Source organism: Mauremys mutica, chromosome 1 (assembly GCF_020497125.1).
Source record: "Mauremys mutica isolate MM-2020 ecotype Southern chromosome 1, ASM2049712v1, whole genome shotgun sequence".
NCBI classification, from domain to species: Eukaryota; Metazoa; Chordata; order Testudines; family Geoemydidae; genus Mauremys; species Mauremys mutica.
In genome coordinates, this window is record NC_059072.1 from 157,274,104 (window position 1) to 157,292,229 (window position 18,126).

General features: G+C 41.7%; 1 protein-coding gene across 3 annotated transcripts in view; it reads left to right on the top strand.

The window, feature by feature from the left end:
* GSK3B (glycogen synthase kinase 3 beta) overlaps positions 1-18,126 on the top strand; it is a 257,049-nt gene that overhangs the window by 140,981 nt on the left and 97,942 nt on the right. For all 3 annotated transcript variants that reach the window (XM_045001121.1, XM_045001119.1, XM_045001120.1), the window contains exon 4: positions 16,031-16,141. In XM_045001121.1, coding sequence (XP_044857056.1) covers positions 16,031-16,141 — 111 coding nt within the window. The remainder of the gene's footprint in view (positions 1-16,030; positions 16,142-18,126) is intronic.

Sequence of the window (18,126 nt, forward strand, 5' to 3'; positions counted from 1 at the left end):
CGCAGGGGTTTAGCATCACACCAATAAATTGAGGATAAAGTTGCTGTGTTTGTGAGTAGTGTATTATCCATGTCCATTTTTCTGTCCCCAAATATGTGCTTAAATTTCTCTCAAACAGCGTGGCCACATTACTCTCATGTTTCACACACTCCATGGTCTCCCCTTTCACTTTATGGGATGTCAGTGTCTTTTCACACTTTCACAAAATCTGTCTATGGTTGGTTTGAAAATCTTTTCCTCTGAAGTTGTGCCATCTGCCACAACCTTTGTGTATCTCTTCACCTCAGTGGTACCAAATCATTTCAAATCTCAGCTGAAAATCTTTTTTTCCTTGTCCATACCTTTCAATTTTTTTCCTTTTAAGCTATCATGTTCTATTTAGCTTAACTGCATTTAACTCTGCAAAATGTTCTGGGCTACAGTTTGTCTGAAATGTGCCATATATAAAATTGTGCTTTGCATCAGTTTCCCCATCTGAAAAAATGAAGTTGAGACTACTTTTTTAAATCACTTTGAGATTTGTGTATGGAAAGAGCTGTGTAAGTGGAGTGCCATTATTATTATTGTGCCATTATGCATTAATTAATGAGGAGAGTTTGATTTCTTCTTTTTCATTACAATTTCCCTGTAACTTTTGATTAAGTCAGCTTACAGCAGGTAGGTTAACATATTTTTCTTTAAAAAGCCTATTTTTTCCTAAATCTCTGGCCATGAAGTTGATGGTGGAAAAGGAGGTGGGATAGGATTGTTTGGGGGTATCAGCAGTCCCATTACTTTGGACATTGATATGACATTCCAGGGTGAAATCCAGACCAGTAAGAGGTTGTGTCACCACCTGCCCTGCAATCATGAGGGCCTCACAATGCTTTGTGCTGAGGCTCCCACCTAAGCTGCTCACAAACAGCCTTCCAGGCTGCAGGTAACACCATTGCAGTGTCTCTGTATAGCTGCAGCTTGCCAGCCACACATTAGTCACACTCTGGCTTCACCAGCCTCAGCTGCCACTTGCAGGGTGACACCAACACACTCCCAGTCCTGGATTTTCCTCCCAAAATGTGTGTTCTGCACTGTCCAGCCCTCTCCTGGACAGTCCAGATATTGGAGGTTTGTTGCTCCTGTAAGGGGTCAACATACAACTGTTTGCCACTTTAAATGGAGTTACCGACACAATTCAGTTTAAAGACAACACTCAATTAGTTTTGATTAAGGAATAAAACAAGTTTATTTAACTACAAAGAGAGAGATTTTTAAGTGAGTACAAGTGGCATGATTGGAAGGTAGTTCCACACCTGCTATGGCCATTTTGAATACCTCATCATGCCCTTCAGTCTTTCCAACAACCCAGCCACATTCCTGCATTTTCTCAATGACACATTTAGGGAGGTTCTGGACCAGTTTGTAGTGATCTACTTAGACAACATTCTCATCTTGGAAAATCAAGCCCTTCATGAGCAGTGCAGCTGGTTGGTATTTCAGTGTTTTGGAGCAAATGGCCTGTATGGGGAAACCCAAGAACTGAGGGTTCAATGCACCTCTGACTTTAGGCTATATCAGGAGTAGGCAACCTATGGCACGCCTGCCGAAGGCAGCACGCGAGCTGATTTTCAGTGGCACTCACAATGCCCGGGTCCTGGCCACCGGTCTGGGGGGCTCTGCATTTTAATTTAATTTTAAATGAAGCTTCTTAAACATTTTAAAAACCTTATTTACTTTATATACAACAATAGTTTAGTTATATATTATAGACTTCTAGAAAGAGACCTTCTAAAAACGTTAAAATGTATTACTGGCACGCGAAACCTTAAATTAGAGTGAATAAATGAAGACTCGGCACACCACTTCTGAAAGGTTGCCGACCCCTGGGCTATATCATTTCCCCCAATGGGTAAAGCATAAGGTTCCTGAGGTTTGCCACCTTCTACCTATGGTTCATCAAGGGGTGTTTGAAGGTGGTTCAGTTACCCAGCTGCTCCTGAAGGACACTACCATTGTTTGGAATCAGGAAGCCCAGTCTGCTTTTGATAAACTGAAAGAAGCATTTACATTAGCGCCAGTCATATTTCATCTGGACCTGTGCTCAGATTTAAAAAAAAATCCTGTACCAAATCCCTGCGTGCTTTGGTTCCTCTGCCAACTCCATCCCAACCCTGCTCCTTTCTCTATGGTCTTTATCATTGACCTCTCCAGTTTCCAGGGCTACATGGCCATATTTCACAAAGATGGCTGGAAAATCCCTACCATGGAGGTGACAGCCCAACTATTATTTTTTTATTATCCCCAAGCTCCATGGTTTACCATTGCATGTTACCTCTGACCAAGGATCGCAATTTGTTTCTCATTTCTGGCTCTGGGATCTTAATCTACAAGCCTCCTTGGCTCACCACCCTCCAACTGATGGAGAGACAGAATGAGCTAATGAAATTCTGGAGCACTGTCTCCGCTGCTTTATCCATTATTATCAGAATAATTGGGTGCTGCTTCTTCCTTTTGCTAACTCATGTACTACAATTCCGACCACAAGTCAGTCCATCAAAGTCCTTTGCAGGCCAGCTATGGTTTCCACCCTCGGTTTCACCAGTCTGTGCTACCAGTTTCCCACTTTCCTGCAGCCTCTAACATGGTTAAGCTCCTACACTACTTCCACAAAGAATTGGAAACCCACCTAAAATCAGCCCAGAGGGATTACAAATGATAAACCAGCCTCCATTGTTAGGGCACCCCTAACATTATGGTCGGGGGTAAAGTATAATACTCAATGCAGCACTTGGATGCTGCCTAGCCCTTAAAGCTGGATTACAGCTATCTCAGTCCATTCCAGGTCATCCAACAGGTTAACCTGGTAGTCTTCAAACTCCAGTTAGCCAATAGGATGAGGGTGCACCTGGTATTCCATATATCCCTGCTGAAAAAGTATATTGACAACACCTTTCCTGGACAGAAAAAGCCACCTACTCTCCCCCGCCCCCCCACCCACCTCCCCCAAAAAAGTCATGGTCCAGAGGCAGCAAGTATACCCGGTGTGGCAGATCTTGGACTTAAGGTTCTCCAAGAGAAGCTCATGTACCTCATTGATTGGGTGGGCTATGGTCCAGCTGATCACTCATGGGAAGCAGCGGACAGGCTAGATGTACCCCAGCTACTTTGAGAAATTCCACTGGTCATATCCCGACAGACTGGGTTTGAAGATACCTGGTAAACACCTTTTGAAGTCGGGGTGATGCGATATCTTTGAGCCTGCTAAAGTCTGAGTCATCCCTGACCCAGCCTAAGCCTGATGAGTCATCCCTGAGCCAGAGTGTGAGAGTTATCAAAGGCAATTACCTGAAGGTCTTGTGATAGGCCCCTCACCATTCAGCCAGTTCAGAATTGAGGACTCACCCAGGTGATGCTGAGGTAGGTATATAGACTCCGAAGGGAAGCAGTCTGTCCAGTCTGTTCAACATCACTACCTGGTCAGGAGCATTCCTATTGTGAGTAGTTTCAACAGACTGCTCCAGCCATCCCTTGCTCCTGCTCCTGCTCCTGCCTGTTTCCACACTAGCAGCCCCAGCTCCAGTCTGCATCTACTCCTGCCTCAGTTAACCACCCACCGACTCTGACATCACTGCCTCAGGGATATGCCTGTGTCTTTAAATTTCAAGATCTGCACAAGCTTCAAGAGTTCCTTCAGATGGATAGAGAGCTGAAACTTGTGATGGAGTGCTCCCTTCATCCAGCTTCAGATTCAGGCCCAAAAACTCCTCTGGACCCCAGCTCCCCATCAGTTCCAACAGCTCAATTGCCTTCTAGGTCTTTGAAAGACAGATCGAGCAAAACGAGGAAAACCTTATGCGAGAGGAGTGCTAGATCTCCTCAGAGAGACCATATTCCTGTGAGGGGAGATGTACTGGAGACCCTGCGCCCCTTAATAAATTTCACAACTGGGACACTTACTGTCTTCCTCCCCCCCCCGACCCCCTGAATTTTCTAGACTAAATTTTTCCTTTCTTTAATTTCTATTACTTGCAGAGACATGTAGAATAACTAAGTGAACTAATGAGAAAGAGGGCAACAGTTGCCAGTGGAAGGGAGTATCAGGTACAAAGGGAGAGGGAAGGAGGAGGGTATAGCAGCCACCCAGAGGAAGATGGGTTTTGGCAAGTGGACCATGAATAGAATTCCGTTACTTTGGTCCTAGACAGTCATTGATTTCAATGGCTGAGAAAACCAAGAAAAAGGAGATCTGTGCAATAGGTATATCTCATGCTTCAACAAGAAGATGAAGGCTTTCAGTGGATTCATCTGTAGATGTCCTCTCCTGTCGCTAGGAATTTGAGCTATTGGATGCATCCCATATAAACTTTCATCACAATTATTAGTTTGAGTTATAAAAAGAGATTTTTTTTTTGGTATGTGTATTCAGTAGTGGGCCAGATGACTACTAAGAGGGACAGAACAGTCTACCATTATTTATTTCAAAGATATAAATTCCAAGGAGGGGGGAGTTATTTTTTTAGGGTGGTGCAAAGCCAGTACCAAGCAGTAGAGCAAAGAAAGAGAGGCTAAATAGTAGGGAATACTTCCCTACAGGGAAGATTGATTAATTGGAAAGTACAATATTCTCTTAATGAAAGCAAGTGTCTTCCATACCAACCTTTGGCAATCTTATCTGTCATCTGTAGGGTTGTAAACAGTCTTCAGAGGGACAGACAGGATTCTAGGCATTGTGGGCAGGTCCAGGAGATCTTGGTATGCCAACCTGTTGGGCTTAGCGATCATGTTATTCTTTTGGCTTGTGTTGAGCAGGTCCTGCACAGGAAACCTGTGTGCCTGTCAGCCTGGTTCTGGAAGATCAAAGCATAATAGGAAGGTGTGCTTTTCTAATTTACTGATTTTCTGTTTTGCTATCATTCCACAAGGCTGAAGATTGCTGTCTTGCATTTAGCCTGGCACACACATGTAAAATTGTGATTGACTGAAGCATTGGCTATCTTTTTGACAGGACTTTGCTGAAAGAAGCTTTTTGAACTGTATTCCAAGTGAGAATAAAGCTAGGCAAGCCGAATGTTTCTTTCAGAATGTTCTCATGTTTTAAAGCATTTTTCTGTGCAAGGCAATCCACTTGATCAGGGACGACTCAGTAAAACTATTCAGCTGAGTGAAACCAGGTATAATGGAGGTCATAATGCCAAATTTTATTATCTGCATTCTCGATTAGTTTCATTGAAGTATTTCATAACTGTTTTTATGTGGGTGTGTTAGAGCATTTAATAATCTGATCAATCCATGTATTTAATTTCCATGCTCAAAACAGTGGAGAGATGTGTGCACAGCCAGAAGCATAATTACCAAACAAAAACAATATTTGCTTTTAAGTTTATGTAACATTTAATCTGTTTCAAATAGGTGTTTGGTATCTACAGTAATCAAAAAGCATCAAAATGGAAACGTGGATAGTGCATGAACAGCAGGCAAAATGCTGACTGTTTTTCTGCAAGGTGTAATCGATTTTAGTCCTGTTGGCCTGGCCTGTAAGGGCAGACAGCCAAAAGTCCATCCAGCTCAGGAATAGAAATTTACTCCCATACAACACCCTCAGTCTAAGTGTTAAGTAAATGTCAGGATAGTACTGTGAACTGCAATAGCAGATTGGATTAAATGCATAGTCTCTTGCTATCACACTCACACTCCAGGTCAGCAGAGACTTGCATGTTTCAGGGGCCAAGTGTTGAGTCTGGTGGGAGAGGATGGGGAAAGGCAGTGATGGGAATAATTACTGCTGAGCCATCTGATTAAGAAAGAACATTAACTGGCTCCAGGTGGGGATTTATCCAGGCAGCCTTGGCCGGAAGGATAGTGGTCATGACAGTGTTGGAAAGATGGGGGGGAAATGAAGGAACTTGCTGGATTCCAACAGGTCCTGGAGAAAAAGGAAGTATTCAGAGGGGCCCCAACTTGCATGTCAGTTATTCATAAACTTTTTTAAAAAATCAGCAGCACTGGTGCATTGAGACAGATTGTCAGTCCTGGAGACTTGCGGTGTCTGTATCCACTGAACAGGTATAGCTTGGGCAGCAGCTGTGTGAGTTTCCCAAGCAATGTGTCTTAGACACTTGTAGGAAAGACAAGCTCTCTAGCTTTTAGCTATGTTAGAGCTAGTTCCCTGAGCTATCTATTCTGTTAGGTTGGTCATTTTAATCTTCTAGTTTGTTTTTTCCTTCATCCACTTTCCTCTTTTCCAGGAGTGAATGATTTTTGTGGAAGTGGAGGACAAATAAAATTGTGCCAGGCACAGTTTAGATAGTTGGCGGAGCAAGCTGCCTTATATGGCTCAATGCACTTTAGTGTTGTCCTGTGTCTCCTGACCAAAGATTTCCCATCATGCAAAATTGTATGAATTTGTGTCATGTCTGCTAGGGTTTTGGTTAGGAAAATCAAAGTCCTTTCAGCTTCGCGGGTAAGATTTATTGTTCCAAGGATTCTTTAATGACTCCCAAATAGTTGAGGGATTAAAGAATTTTGCAAGTCTAAAGTAAACTCTTTGAACAAGCAGGAATTCGTGGACAGTCTTCATGAATACGTTTTTTGTTTTTTATCACTATATATTTTGGTAGAAAACAGATTGTATGAGGAAAATTACCATATATGAAATCCTAGGCTGTGTCTATGAATGGAGAAAGGCAGCATTGCTATACCTGCCTGAATACACCACCCAGTAATCCAGACTCATTCAAAGTTACGAGCTACAGAAACTTTTGACACAGTGACCAGTCCTTCATCAAACTTGGCTTAGATCATAAGCCAATTTAGAGGGCTTGACTTTGCTCTCACTGGACATAAGCCTGCTACAAAGTCATCTCAGATTTATCAGTAGGCAGTTTCTACGCCAGGTGTTTCCAAGGCTAAAATAAAGGGGATTATAGGTCAAATTGAGGAGGATTGGCAGAGCAAGGTGGCAGTGGAAGACTATGATAACTGGGAGTTCTGCAGTTCAGCACTGAGCACTGGGAGAGAGTGAGGAGGAATTTGTATCTGCAGTGCTACTACTATGGGTGAATATTTCCCTGAACATTAAAAGTCACCTAGTTGATCCAAAAATAATTTCAGAGATGGAAGAGAATTTGTACTAAGTACATTATAGAACTAGGGGTGGTGTGTGCGCTTTTGCACACACTCACCATATATCTTTGTTTTAGAACAGTGGTTTTCAAACTGCGGGTCGAGACCCAGTACTGGGTCGCGGTGGTTCTGGTCAGCACCGCCGACCGGACCAGTTAAAGTCCTGTCAGTGGTGCTGCCCAGCTAAGGCAGGCTAGTCCCATGCTGCGCCCCAGAAGGCAGCCAGCAGCGGGTCCGGCTCCTAGGCTGGAGGGGGGCGGGCACGGAGCTCTGGGCACCGCCCCGAGCACTAGCTCCGCACTCCCATTGGCCTGGGGGTGGGGAGATGCTTGCGGGCGAGAGCCATGTTGAGCCACTTGCATGCCTCTGCCTAAGAGCCAGACCTGCTGCTGGCCACTTTGGGGCGCAGCGTGGTCCACGGTGCCAGGCCAGCCTACCTACCTTAGCACGGTGCCAGGCCAGCCAGCCCACCTTAGCACCTCACCCCTGCGTGGCTGACTGGGAACGGCCCAAGGTAAGCCTGCACCACAACCCTGCACCCCAGTTCCCTGCCATGGCTTCTTATACATTTCTAGGACGTGGTGTGGAAAATACAAAAGTGGAACAAAGCTGCAAAAAGGACATGTTATATTTTTTGCTTGTTTCTAGGGCAATGAACTTATGATTTTGAACTGTATGTTTTTAGGTAAGTCAGATCGGTCCAACTAGTAACACTTTTTTTTATTGTTGTACCTTAGAAACTAACAAATTTATTTGGGCATAAGCTTTCGTGGGCTAAAACCCACTTCACCAGATGCATGCAATGGAAAATACAGTAGGAAGATTGTATATATACAGAGCACATGAAAAAATGGGTGTTGCCGTACCAACTCTAACGAGACTAATCAATTAAGGTGGACTATCAGCAGGAGGGAAAAAAAACTTTTGTAGTGATGATCAGGCTGGCCCATTTCAACCAGTTGACAAGAAGATGTGAGTAACTGTAGTTTTTTTTGTGTGTAATGACCCATCCACTCCCAGTCTTTATTCAAGCCTAATTTAATGGTGTCCAGCTTGCAAATTAATTCCAGTTCTGCAGTTTCTCGTTGGGTGTCCAGGGAGGTTGAAGTGTTCTCCGACTGGTTTTTGAATGTTATAATTCTTGACGTCTGATTTGTGTCCATTTATTCTTTTGCGCAGAGACTGACTGGTTTGGCCAATGTATGTGGCAGATGGGCATTGCTGGCACATGATGACATATATCACATTGATAGATGTGCTGGTGAACGAGCCCCTGATGGTGTGGCTGATGTGATTAGGACCTTTGATGGTGTCCCTTGAATAGATATGTGGACAGAGTTGGCAACGGGCTTTGTTGCAAGGATATGTTACTGGGTTAGTGTTTTTGTTGTGTGGTGTGTGGTTGCTGGTGAGTATTTGCTTCAGGTTAGGGGACTGTCTGTAAGCGAGGACTGGCCTGTCTCCCAAGATCTATGAACTTTTATTGTTGGGTTTGAATTTCCTGGAGTTCAAATGTCACACGAGGATAATTGGTACTTTTTTCTAATACTGTGTTGCTACGGGGAGGTGATGCACTCTTAAAGAAAGCCTAATCCAGCTGAAATGTTAAACCACGTCCCCTGCCTATGTCCGGCTGCTCAGATTAAGTTAAACATCCTTTGGGAATTTCTGAACAGAGCCTGACCTATACTATAGTGTTCCAACTCACCTCTATCAATAATATGTGAAAAAAAATCACATATCTTTAATACAGAAAATGTACCACTTGAACACCTTAGCGGCTCCATTTTCCTGCACAACCATACTTCCTTGTTCCATAGTGCTTTATGCTTTACAAACGCTGGTGGTAACTTCAATAGGAAAAACAAATTCTCTTTTTGGTTTTACGTCTACTGCTAGAGTTGGTGTCATTAGCCTTTCATTCTCTTAACTGTTGTTTTAAGCTGTCCTCCCCCCCCCAGCAGATGACCTAGTGGAAGGTATGTTCACTTCATGAATTTTCTGGAAAGGGGAATTACAAATGGGTATGTTTAGTGTTCTGTCTCCAGTGTGCCATATCTGTCACCAGCATGCACGCTATCACCCAAAAAAAGAAAGGGAAGATGTCCAATATAGTTTCTGAAGCTGTCTCTATCTGCTACTAGTGACTGGAAGAAATTCTTGCAGATAACTAGATAAATTATTGACAGAATTGAAAGAGCACTGGAGCTTTCCGGTCTGAACGATGATGTATTCCTCAGGGAGAACAGACCCTGTAGTTCATTTCCAGTTTGTTCTGAGTCACTTTGACAGGTGAACTCTAGCACTTCCATTATCTTGTTTTTATCTGTAGTAAACACATATGGGAAATGGTGGTGTCCCTACAGCCTAATTAACCACATTACTCTGGTTGCTGTAGTATTTAATAGAAATTGCTCCCTCCCTCCAAAAAAAAAAAAAAAAGAGGCTTATACAAAAATCCGCATGTTGCTTGGTGTTTTGGTGGGTGAGGGACAGGGAGGAGATGTTTGACCCTCATTCTGTACAAGAGTGATCCAGGAGGATTGAATCCCTACATCCCACAACTTGTTGGCTCATATTGGCAGTAGTGATGGCCAGCTCGGTGGTATTTCCAACACTAGGGTTTTTTTTTCTGTATGGTAAAAGACAGATAGGCTTGAATGGAGGGTTTAGCTTGTGACCTCCCAGCATCTTTAGGAAATGTCAAAAGCTGCAGCATTTCATTTCCCTAGTTCCATATGCACACATTTAAATAATGCAACAGCTACACAGATGCCAGAGTGCTCACTCTTCTTATAGGCCTATTTCAGCTCTAATATCTGAGACAAAGAAAATGAAAAAGTAAGCTTTTAAAATATTTTGGCTTTTGGATCTTTCTCTTTCCCACACTTCCATAATGGGGAGGCTTGTAGTGAGTGAGGGGTGTGTGTGTGTGTATATATATATATAGAGAGAGAGAGAGAGAGAGAGTAATTGACATGATGATTTTATCTGCATTGACAGTTCTTGAGCATTGCAGACTGGCTCAGCAACAAGGCCATAGTTATTTTGCTCTGAATGTTTTGAACCACTCTGGGGCAGGATTATTTGCCAAGTGGCAGAAAGCAAGGTCTTTAATGCCTGAGGCAATGAGAGGTTCATAGCCCAGAGCCCAAATGCAAAAAAGCTAGATTTCCAAAGATGACATCTTAAAGAAATCAAAACAACAAAAAAAACCCTGGTGAGATAGATGATTAATGAGAAAATGGTCAGAACACTAGTGACAAATACAGAAAGATATAAATGCTCACATACTTGCCTTAATTTAAGGGAGCTCTAGGTCTGTTTCTTGGTTTATTCAATCCCAACAGCTGTAAGGAAAAGTGCATTCACCCATGCTAACCCCATCTCCTCCTCTTTATTCCCTCCACTTCTGTGATGCCAGCTGTTCTGGACCCTGCTGGATCTCTGACAAACCCCTGCAAACATGTTGTTCTAACTGATCTGCTTTCTCTCTTCTACTTCCCCAGCCCAGTGATGTTGAATGGTAGTGTGGAAGTGGGTCACATGGGGAATGCGTGATGAGGAATGAAGAGGGTTTCTGGTAATGGAAAGACAGGAACCATTCATGATCCTTGAGTAATTGCCCCCAACTGGCAAACCCTTTGAAATAGTCAGTTCCCTTATGCGACACACTTGTCTCACAGTAAATTGTTTTGTTTAGAGAATGCAAGAGGCAAGAAAACCAGGTTACATCATCCAGGAAGAGAGCTTTTCAGTCATGTCACTTTCTCGCTCATAGCAAATCTCCTAAAGGAAAATTCAGAAAACTCATGGATTTCTTTGGCCCTATTTTTATGTTTGCAAAGAAGGGATAATGAAAAGTATCACAGCAGTATAGTGAGTGATGTATGAGAGTCACGTCATGGTATTTGCAAGGAGAGCTAGCTCAGAATAGTTGACTCATCTTTAGCTGATGAAAAAATTATTAGAGTAGTGCACTTTTAAAATACCACTTGGTTGTGGTAGGAGAGAATAGTAGGCTGTATAAGATTAAAAAGTGTCATATACTTCAAGGCTGCTTTCACATCAGGGTCCAAAGCTCTGAATGTACAGATATGAAGTGGTGTTTGCCAGTTACTCTACATGTGTATATGATGCATGTGTATGTATGTGATTGTTTACATAGGAGCAGAAGTATGTAAAATATAATGTATAGATTTTTGAATAAAGCTGATCACACTGCTGGGGGAAGGGAATTCACAAAAATGGAGCGAATGTATGTACAGGCATGGCACTACACCTGTGAGAATTGAGGTTTTACGGATTGGCTAGGGCATCCTTCCTTATTCTCAAAACCAACACTACCAGAAGAGATAAGAGCCAAAGGATAGGTACAAGTCATTTTGGCAGCAAAAAAAAGGCCACAAAAACAAGTGGGAAAGTTTCTGGGATGATGAAGGAAGAAGAAGAGGTGGGAAAAGAGAGGACAGGCTATTACCATCAGAGAAAAGGAGAGAGAGCAACAGTAGAAGCAGGTCTGCAGGCATGGATTTGTGAAAGGAATCTAAGTAGTAAATAAAATAAAAACATGCAAATAGTTACTTGAAGGTCTAAAACTGTCTCTGGGTTCTGGTGATTTGAGCTTTGTACTCATGGGAATGGAACCCTTGCTATGGAATTACAGTCCTATATCTGGCAGAGCAGAAAATAAAAATCAGAATGAAAATAAAATAAATCACAAATGAAAGATTGTAAACTAGACCTGTATCTCAAAGTTGTTGGACTTTGTCTTGTGGCAGTGAATTCCACAGGTTAATTATGTACTGCATGAAAAGTGTTTATTAATTTTAAACTTTCTCTCTTTACATTTTTTCATTTTATTCTCATTTATTCTTGTATAGGGAGAGAGCATAAATGGGAGTGTCAGCTTTCCTTTTTCTATACTTTTCATTTTTTTGTGTCCCTCCCTTTTAAGTTTTTTGACACTGAGCTCTTGAGTCTTTAGAGTAAAAAATTATTGTAATCAACCCTGATAATAGTGTACTTTGCTGTACCTTATTGCCAGTATGATTTTTTTTTCCCTCCAAGGTACAAGTATCCTATATAACTGCACACACCCACTCATTTAAAAATAAATCATATTACATATTCAGAAGGCTATATCTATACTGAGGCAATTAGAATTATTTACTTATGAGAATGAAATTTCTCCCTTGAGGTACAAGGCCTTCTTATCAAGTATGTACCGTATATACTCAATCATAAGCCGGTTCGTTTATAAGCCGACACCCCCTCACCCCCCAAGATGGATAAGTAAAATTGGGAATTTTTTATGACCCATTCATAAGCTGACCCTATAATTCAGGGGTTGGCAAACTTTGGCTCGCGGGCCATCAGGATAAGCCTCTGGCAGGCCGAGATGGTTTGTTTACCTCGAGCATCTGCTGGCACGGAGGTAAACCTAAATAAACAAAGTGTCCCGGCCCACCAGCTGCTTACTCTGGCAGGCTGGGACAGCAACTGGTGGGGAAATTTAGGGGGCAGGAGAAGCTGGGGGTTGGGGTAATAACCCCTGTGACCACCCCCCACATGACCCCACCCCTAGCTCAGAACCCCCACACTCTTCCCTTCCCACCTTAGCTGGGGCAGGCCGGGGAGACTGTCTCTAGCCTGGCTGGAGCTGCTCTGGTGGGCCAGGCCGGGCGGACCCCCTTCTCTGATGCTTCCCTTTTTTACTTAAAAAAAATTGACTTATGAACGAGTATACATGGTATAAATTTGAATGTCACAGTGAATTTTATATTTATATAGAAAATGTATGTCCTGAGTACAAAAAGTCCTGTTGTTGCTACGTATGGCTTAGCTTCACCTGTGGTAGCAATAGTGAGAGTGCTCATGTAGGTAGGCTTTCTGAGTCTGACTGGTACTTACTTTCATATTGAATCATTCTGGACGTAGCAGATATAAAAGATAGTACTGTGGTTTTTTTGTTTTGTTTTGTTTTTTTTAAATAAAATTGGAACCTTTTCTATGCTGGCACTGCCATCAGTGGAACTTAACCGGTAGTAGCAAAAGTATGACTTATTTCTGGGAGAGAAGACTAATGTAAACAAGGCCTTAGTGATTTGCAGAGTGGCTCCTCTTTAGGTTAAGCGGTGCCAGTAAATGCTCTCAAAATGTCCCTTAAAGTACTTGTGTTTACCCTCAGGTAAATGATACTGACCCACCTCTGAGTTTGTGAAATGCTAAAATCCAGAAATTCTCCACGGGTTTTGTGTGCACATGATGTGCGTATGTTGTCGTCAAAAATTCTCCGTTTTCTTTATTTACTGGAGTTCACTGCTGTTTGCTTGGGCAGAGTAGAGACAGTTTAAATAATTCAGTGAGCTATGAGAAAAGCACAACAGGTTGTGCACTCTAATTGGCTAATTAAGTCACAGCATTTAAGACTAGGACAATTGTGATTAAATGACTACTGCAAATGCATCTAGAGGTTTTCTTTCAAATTGAGAGGTATTAATTAAGAAGTGTAGCCAGAGGACCCACTAGTGACAAGAGTCCCAGCTGAAGTCTGGGAGTACTGTGCTCCACTTCCATCCACATGAGGCCTCTCTAAGTGTCATGGAAATCTGTCATCTTTTTCTATAGATATCTCTATAGTTTTGGAACTAAACATAGAAAATCTTGACTGCTTTCCCTTCTGTCTGTTTTTATTTTTATTTTTTAATTAACGATATTAATTCTCAATTTGTATAGTTGGAAATGTTTATACAATTCTGAGTTTCAGAATAGGGTGAGAAGACTATATCAAAGTACTTGAGATTTCTAGGGCCTATTTTGCCTCTGAGCAGCTGAATTATAGAATCATAGAAGATTAGAGTTGGAAGAGACCTCAGGAGGTCATCTACTCCAACCCCCTGATCAAAGCGGGACCAACCCCAACTAAATCATCCCAGAAAGGGATTTGTCAAACCAGGCCTTAAAAACCTCTAAGGATGGAGATTCCACTACTTCCCTAGGTAACCATTCCAGTGCTTTACAACCCTCCTAGTGAAATAGTTTTTCCTAATATCCAACCTAGACCTCCCTCAATGCAACTTGAGACCATGGCTCCTTGTTCGGTCATCTGCCACCACTGAGAAAAGCCGAGCTCCATCCTCTTTGGAACCTCTCTTCAGGTAGTTGAAGGCTGCTATCAAATCCCCCCTCACTCTTCTCTTCTGCAGACTAAATAAGCCCAGTTCCCTCAGCCTCTCCTCATAAGTAACGTACTCCAGTCCCCTAATCATTTTTGTTTGCCTCTGCTGGACTCTCTCCTATTTGTCCACATCCTTTCTGTAGTGGGGACCCCAAAACTGGTTGCAATACTCCACATGTGGCCTCACCAGTACCAAATAGAGGGGAATAATCACTTCCCTTGATCTGCTGACCATGCTCCTAGTAATGCAGCCCAATATGCCGGTAGCCTTCTTGGCAACAAGGGCATGCTGTTGACTCATATCCAGCTTCTCGTTCACAGTAATCCCCAGGTGCCTTTCTGCAGAACTGCTGCTTAACCAGTCGGTCCTTAGCCTGTAGCAATGCATGGGATTCTTCTCTCCTAAGTGCAGGACTCTGCACTTGTTCTTGTTGTGAACCTCCTCAGATTTCTTTTAGCCCAATCCTCCAATTTGTCTAGGTCACTCTGGACCCTATCCCTACCCTCCAGCATATCTACCTCTCCCCCCAGTTTAGTGTAATCTGCAAACTTGCTGATGGTGCAATCCATCCCATCATCTACATCATTAATGAAGATGTTGAACAAAACTAGCCCCAGGACCGACCCCTGAGGCACTCCGCTTGATACCAGCTGCCAGCTAGACATTGAGCTGTTGATCACTCCCCGTTGAGCTCGACGATCTAGACAGCTTTCTATCCACTTTATAGTCCATTAATCCAATCCATACTTTTTTTAACTTGCTGGCAAGAATACTGTGGGAGACAGTATCAAAAGCTTTGCTAAAGTCAAGATATATCATGTCCACTGCTTTCCCCATATCCACAGAGCCAGTTATCTCGTTATAGAAGGCAATCAGGTTGGTTAGGCATGATTTGCCCTTGGTGAATCCATGTTGACTGTTCCTGGCTAATTTCTAGTTAAATTAAGCACTGTGTGAATGTGATGTCTCATTTCATGTAATTCCTCTTTTAACACAAATAATTTAAGGTGGGCAAGAGTTTAAAATCAAGACCACTTACGTGAGGTCACAGATTTTCATCCTTCTCCCATCTCAGTGTGAAGTTTGAAATTAGGTTACAGATCTCTCTGAAACTGACAAGCTGGAAATGTTAAACATCATGCTTGAAGCTTTGTTCTTGCTCTGTTGTATTATGTTTAGGGTTTCTGTTGGGTTAAAAGAAAAATCTCTTTAGTCCTCAAAATACTTATAGCAATGTTACCATTTCAACAGGATCAGATTTACCTTTCTAAAATGTGTTGGAATAAAAAAAAACACCCTTTATCGATAAGTAATTAAATAGGGTGTGTCAGGGAATTTGAAGTTAGCAATTCTTGTAAAAAGTGTGAGATTGTGAGATGGAAGATATCATTCCCTCAAACATCTTTTATGGAGACTTGAATGGGCAGAGTGGTCATTGACCTGTTTGGCCTCACTTGCACTGGGAAAATGCCTCATGTTAGAAAACCTGTAAACTAATCTGTTTTAATTAGCATGATGTTGAATGTAACTTAGCAGTAATGGACAACTCATGTTTAACATTGCATTAACTTAAAAAATGTCAGCATGTTTTCTAACATAATGCACTTTTGGAGCGTAGACATACCCTTTGTTAAAACCTTAGAACCTTGCAAGCTAACATATTTCTTAAGCTGACAGCTCCCTTTAATACTGTTCTTGCATTTCCCTGTTTTGAATCTTTTCCTAATTATTTCTTCTGTTCTCTGTTCTAGAAAGACGAGGTGTACCTTAACTTGGTGCTGGACTACGTTCCTGAAACAGTATACAGAGTTGCCAGACATTATAGTCGGGCCAAACAGACACTCCCTATGATCTATGTCAAGGTAGGTAATTATAATTATCAATTGAAATAGGAAGTTTGCTGTAACACAACATTTCTAATTGTTGTTAGTTTTCCTCAACCTGAACTTTAAATTCTCACACTAAACTGCAGGGTAGATTAAACAGTGAAGGGTTTATTTCAAGGCAGCAAAATCTATAAAAAGAAATGATTATAAGAGGAAATTGTTGGAGCCTAACTGTGTATATAAAAAAATTTAAGGTAGCAAGTTTCAGCAACACTGTGCTGTGTCCTACATTTTAAGAGAAATGATAACCCAGCAGCAATGTTTTGTCCCAGAGACCAAACAATGTATCTGGGCTGTTGTTGAAGTCGAATGTTCACAGTTTAACTGTATGCCCTCCAGAATTTGCCTAGTTATTTGGATCTTATGCTGTTAAACATTTTCAGGTGTTTGCAATTACAATAAGATCATATCCTGCTTAAAGGTTCTTAAGTTTAAATGCTCATGGCTTTCCTACATACACACTCTGGGGAAACTGGTTTTACCTGAGCACCTCCTTTTCTATGAGACGCGATGTGGCATCAAGACCTTTGTAAATTCTCCTGCTGCGGAAATGACAATTTTGGGAGCTGTGGGCACTGTCATTCCTTCTAGACCTCGGAACTGTTTTTATACTCTTTTTCTGACACAACAGTCTTTTCTTTTCATCCTACTATTGATAAAGAATATTGTCTTGATGTCAGGAACACTAATTTACCTCAAAGACATCTCAAAGGCAAGAAGAAAATCAGACTACATCTATCTGTAGATTTTTTTTTGTATGTATGTATTTTAAAGGATAACTTAGCAAGGTAGGATAGTGTCAGAGTTTTATTACCAAATAAGTCAAAAAAACTGTTAAGCCTCTTTGGAGTTGTTCACAATGTGAATTCTGGCAGAGGAGGTATATACTAAAATTATACATATAAAGTATAACATACTTTACTCCACTTAGGAATGAATAATCAGTTGCACACATACAAAATGGGAAATGAGTGCCTAAGAAGGAGTACAGCAGAGAGAGGGATCTGGGATTCATAGTGGATCACAAGCTAAATATGAGTCAACAGTGTGACACTGTTGCCAAAAAAGCAAAGTTCATTCTGGGATGTATTAGCAGGAGTGTTGTAAGCAAGACACGAGAAGTAATCCTTCTATTCTACTGTGAGCTGATTAGGCCTCAGCTGGAGTATTGTGTCCAGTTCTGGGTGCCACATTTCAGGAAAGATGTGGACAAATTGAAGAAAGTTGAGAAGAGCAATAAAAATGGTTAAAGGTCTAGAAAACATGATCTATGAGGGAAGATTGAAAAAATTGGGTTTGTTTAGTTTGGAGTAGAGATCACTGAGAGGGGACATAACAGTTTTCAAGTAAATAAAAAGATGATACAAGGAGGAGGCATAAAAATTGTTCTCCTTAACCTCTGAGGATAAGACAAGAAGTAAAGGGCTTAAATTGCAGCAAGGGTGGTTTAGGTTGAACATTAGGAAAAACTTCCTAAATGTCAGGATAGTTAAGCACTGGAATAAATTGCCTAGGGAGAATGATGGCGATTCCACGATGGAGATTTTTAAGAGGAGGTTAGGCAAACACCTGTCTGGGATGGTCTAGATAAATTTAGTCCTGTCATGAGTGCAGGGGACTGGACTAGATGACCTCTTGAGGTCCCTTCCAGTCTTACGATTCTATGATACAGCTTCTAACATTATATAATATGGAAGATAAGAAAGTAGCAATGTAAAATGACCAAAAACAAACAAACAAAAAACAAATACCAATTGCGTCCAGTTGTATTCTGAGATAGGGCATCATACTAAATTTTGTATATACCAGTTTTTGACTCCTTGGGTAATAAAGAACACTCAGACTTTTTGGAGAAAACTTACAAAATACTTGTATATTTATAAAGGGAAATTCAGACAACAATTTGATTTGTTTGTAATTACAGTCGAACCCATTTATCTCGACCTCGGTTAACTTGCCAA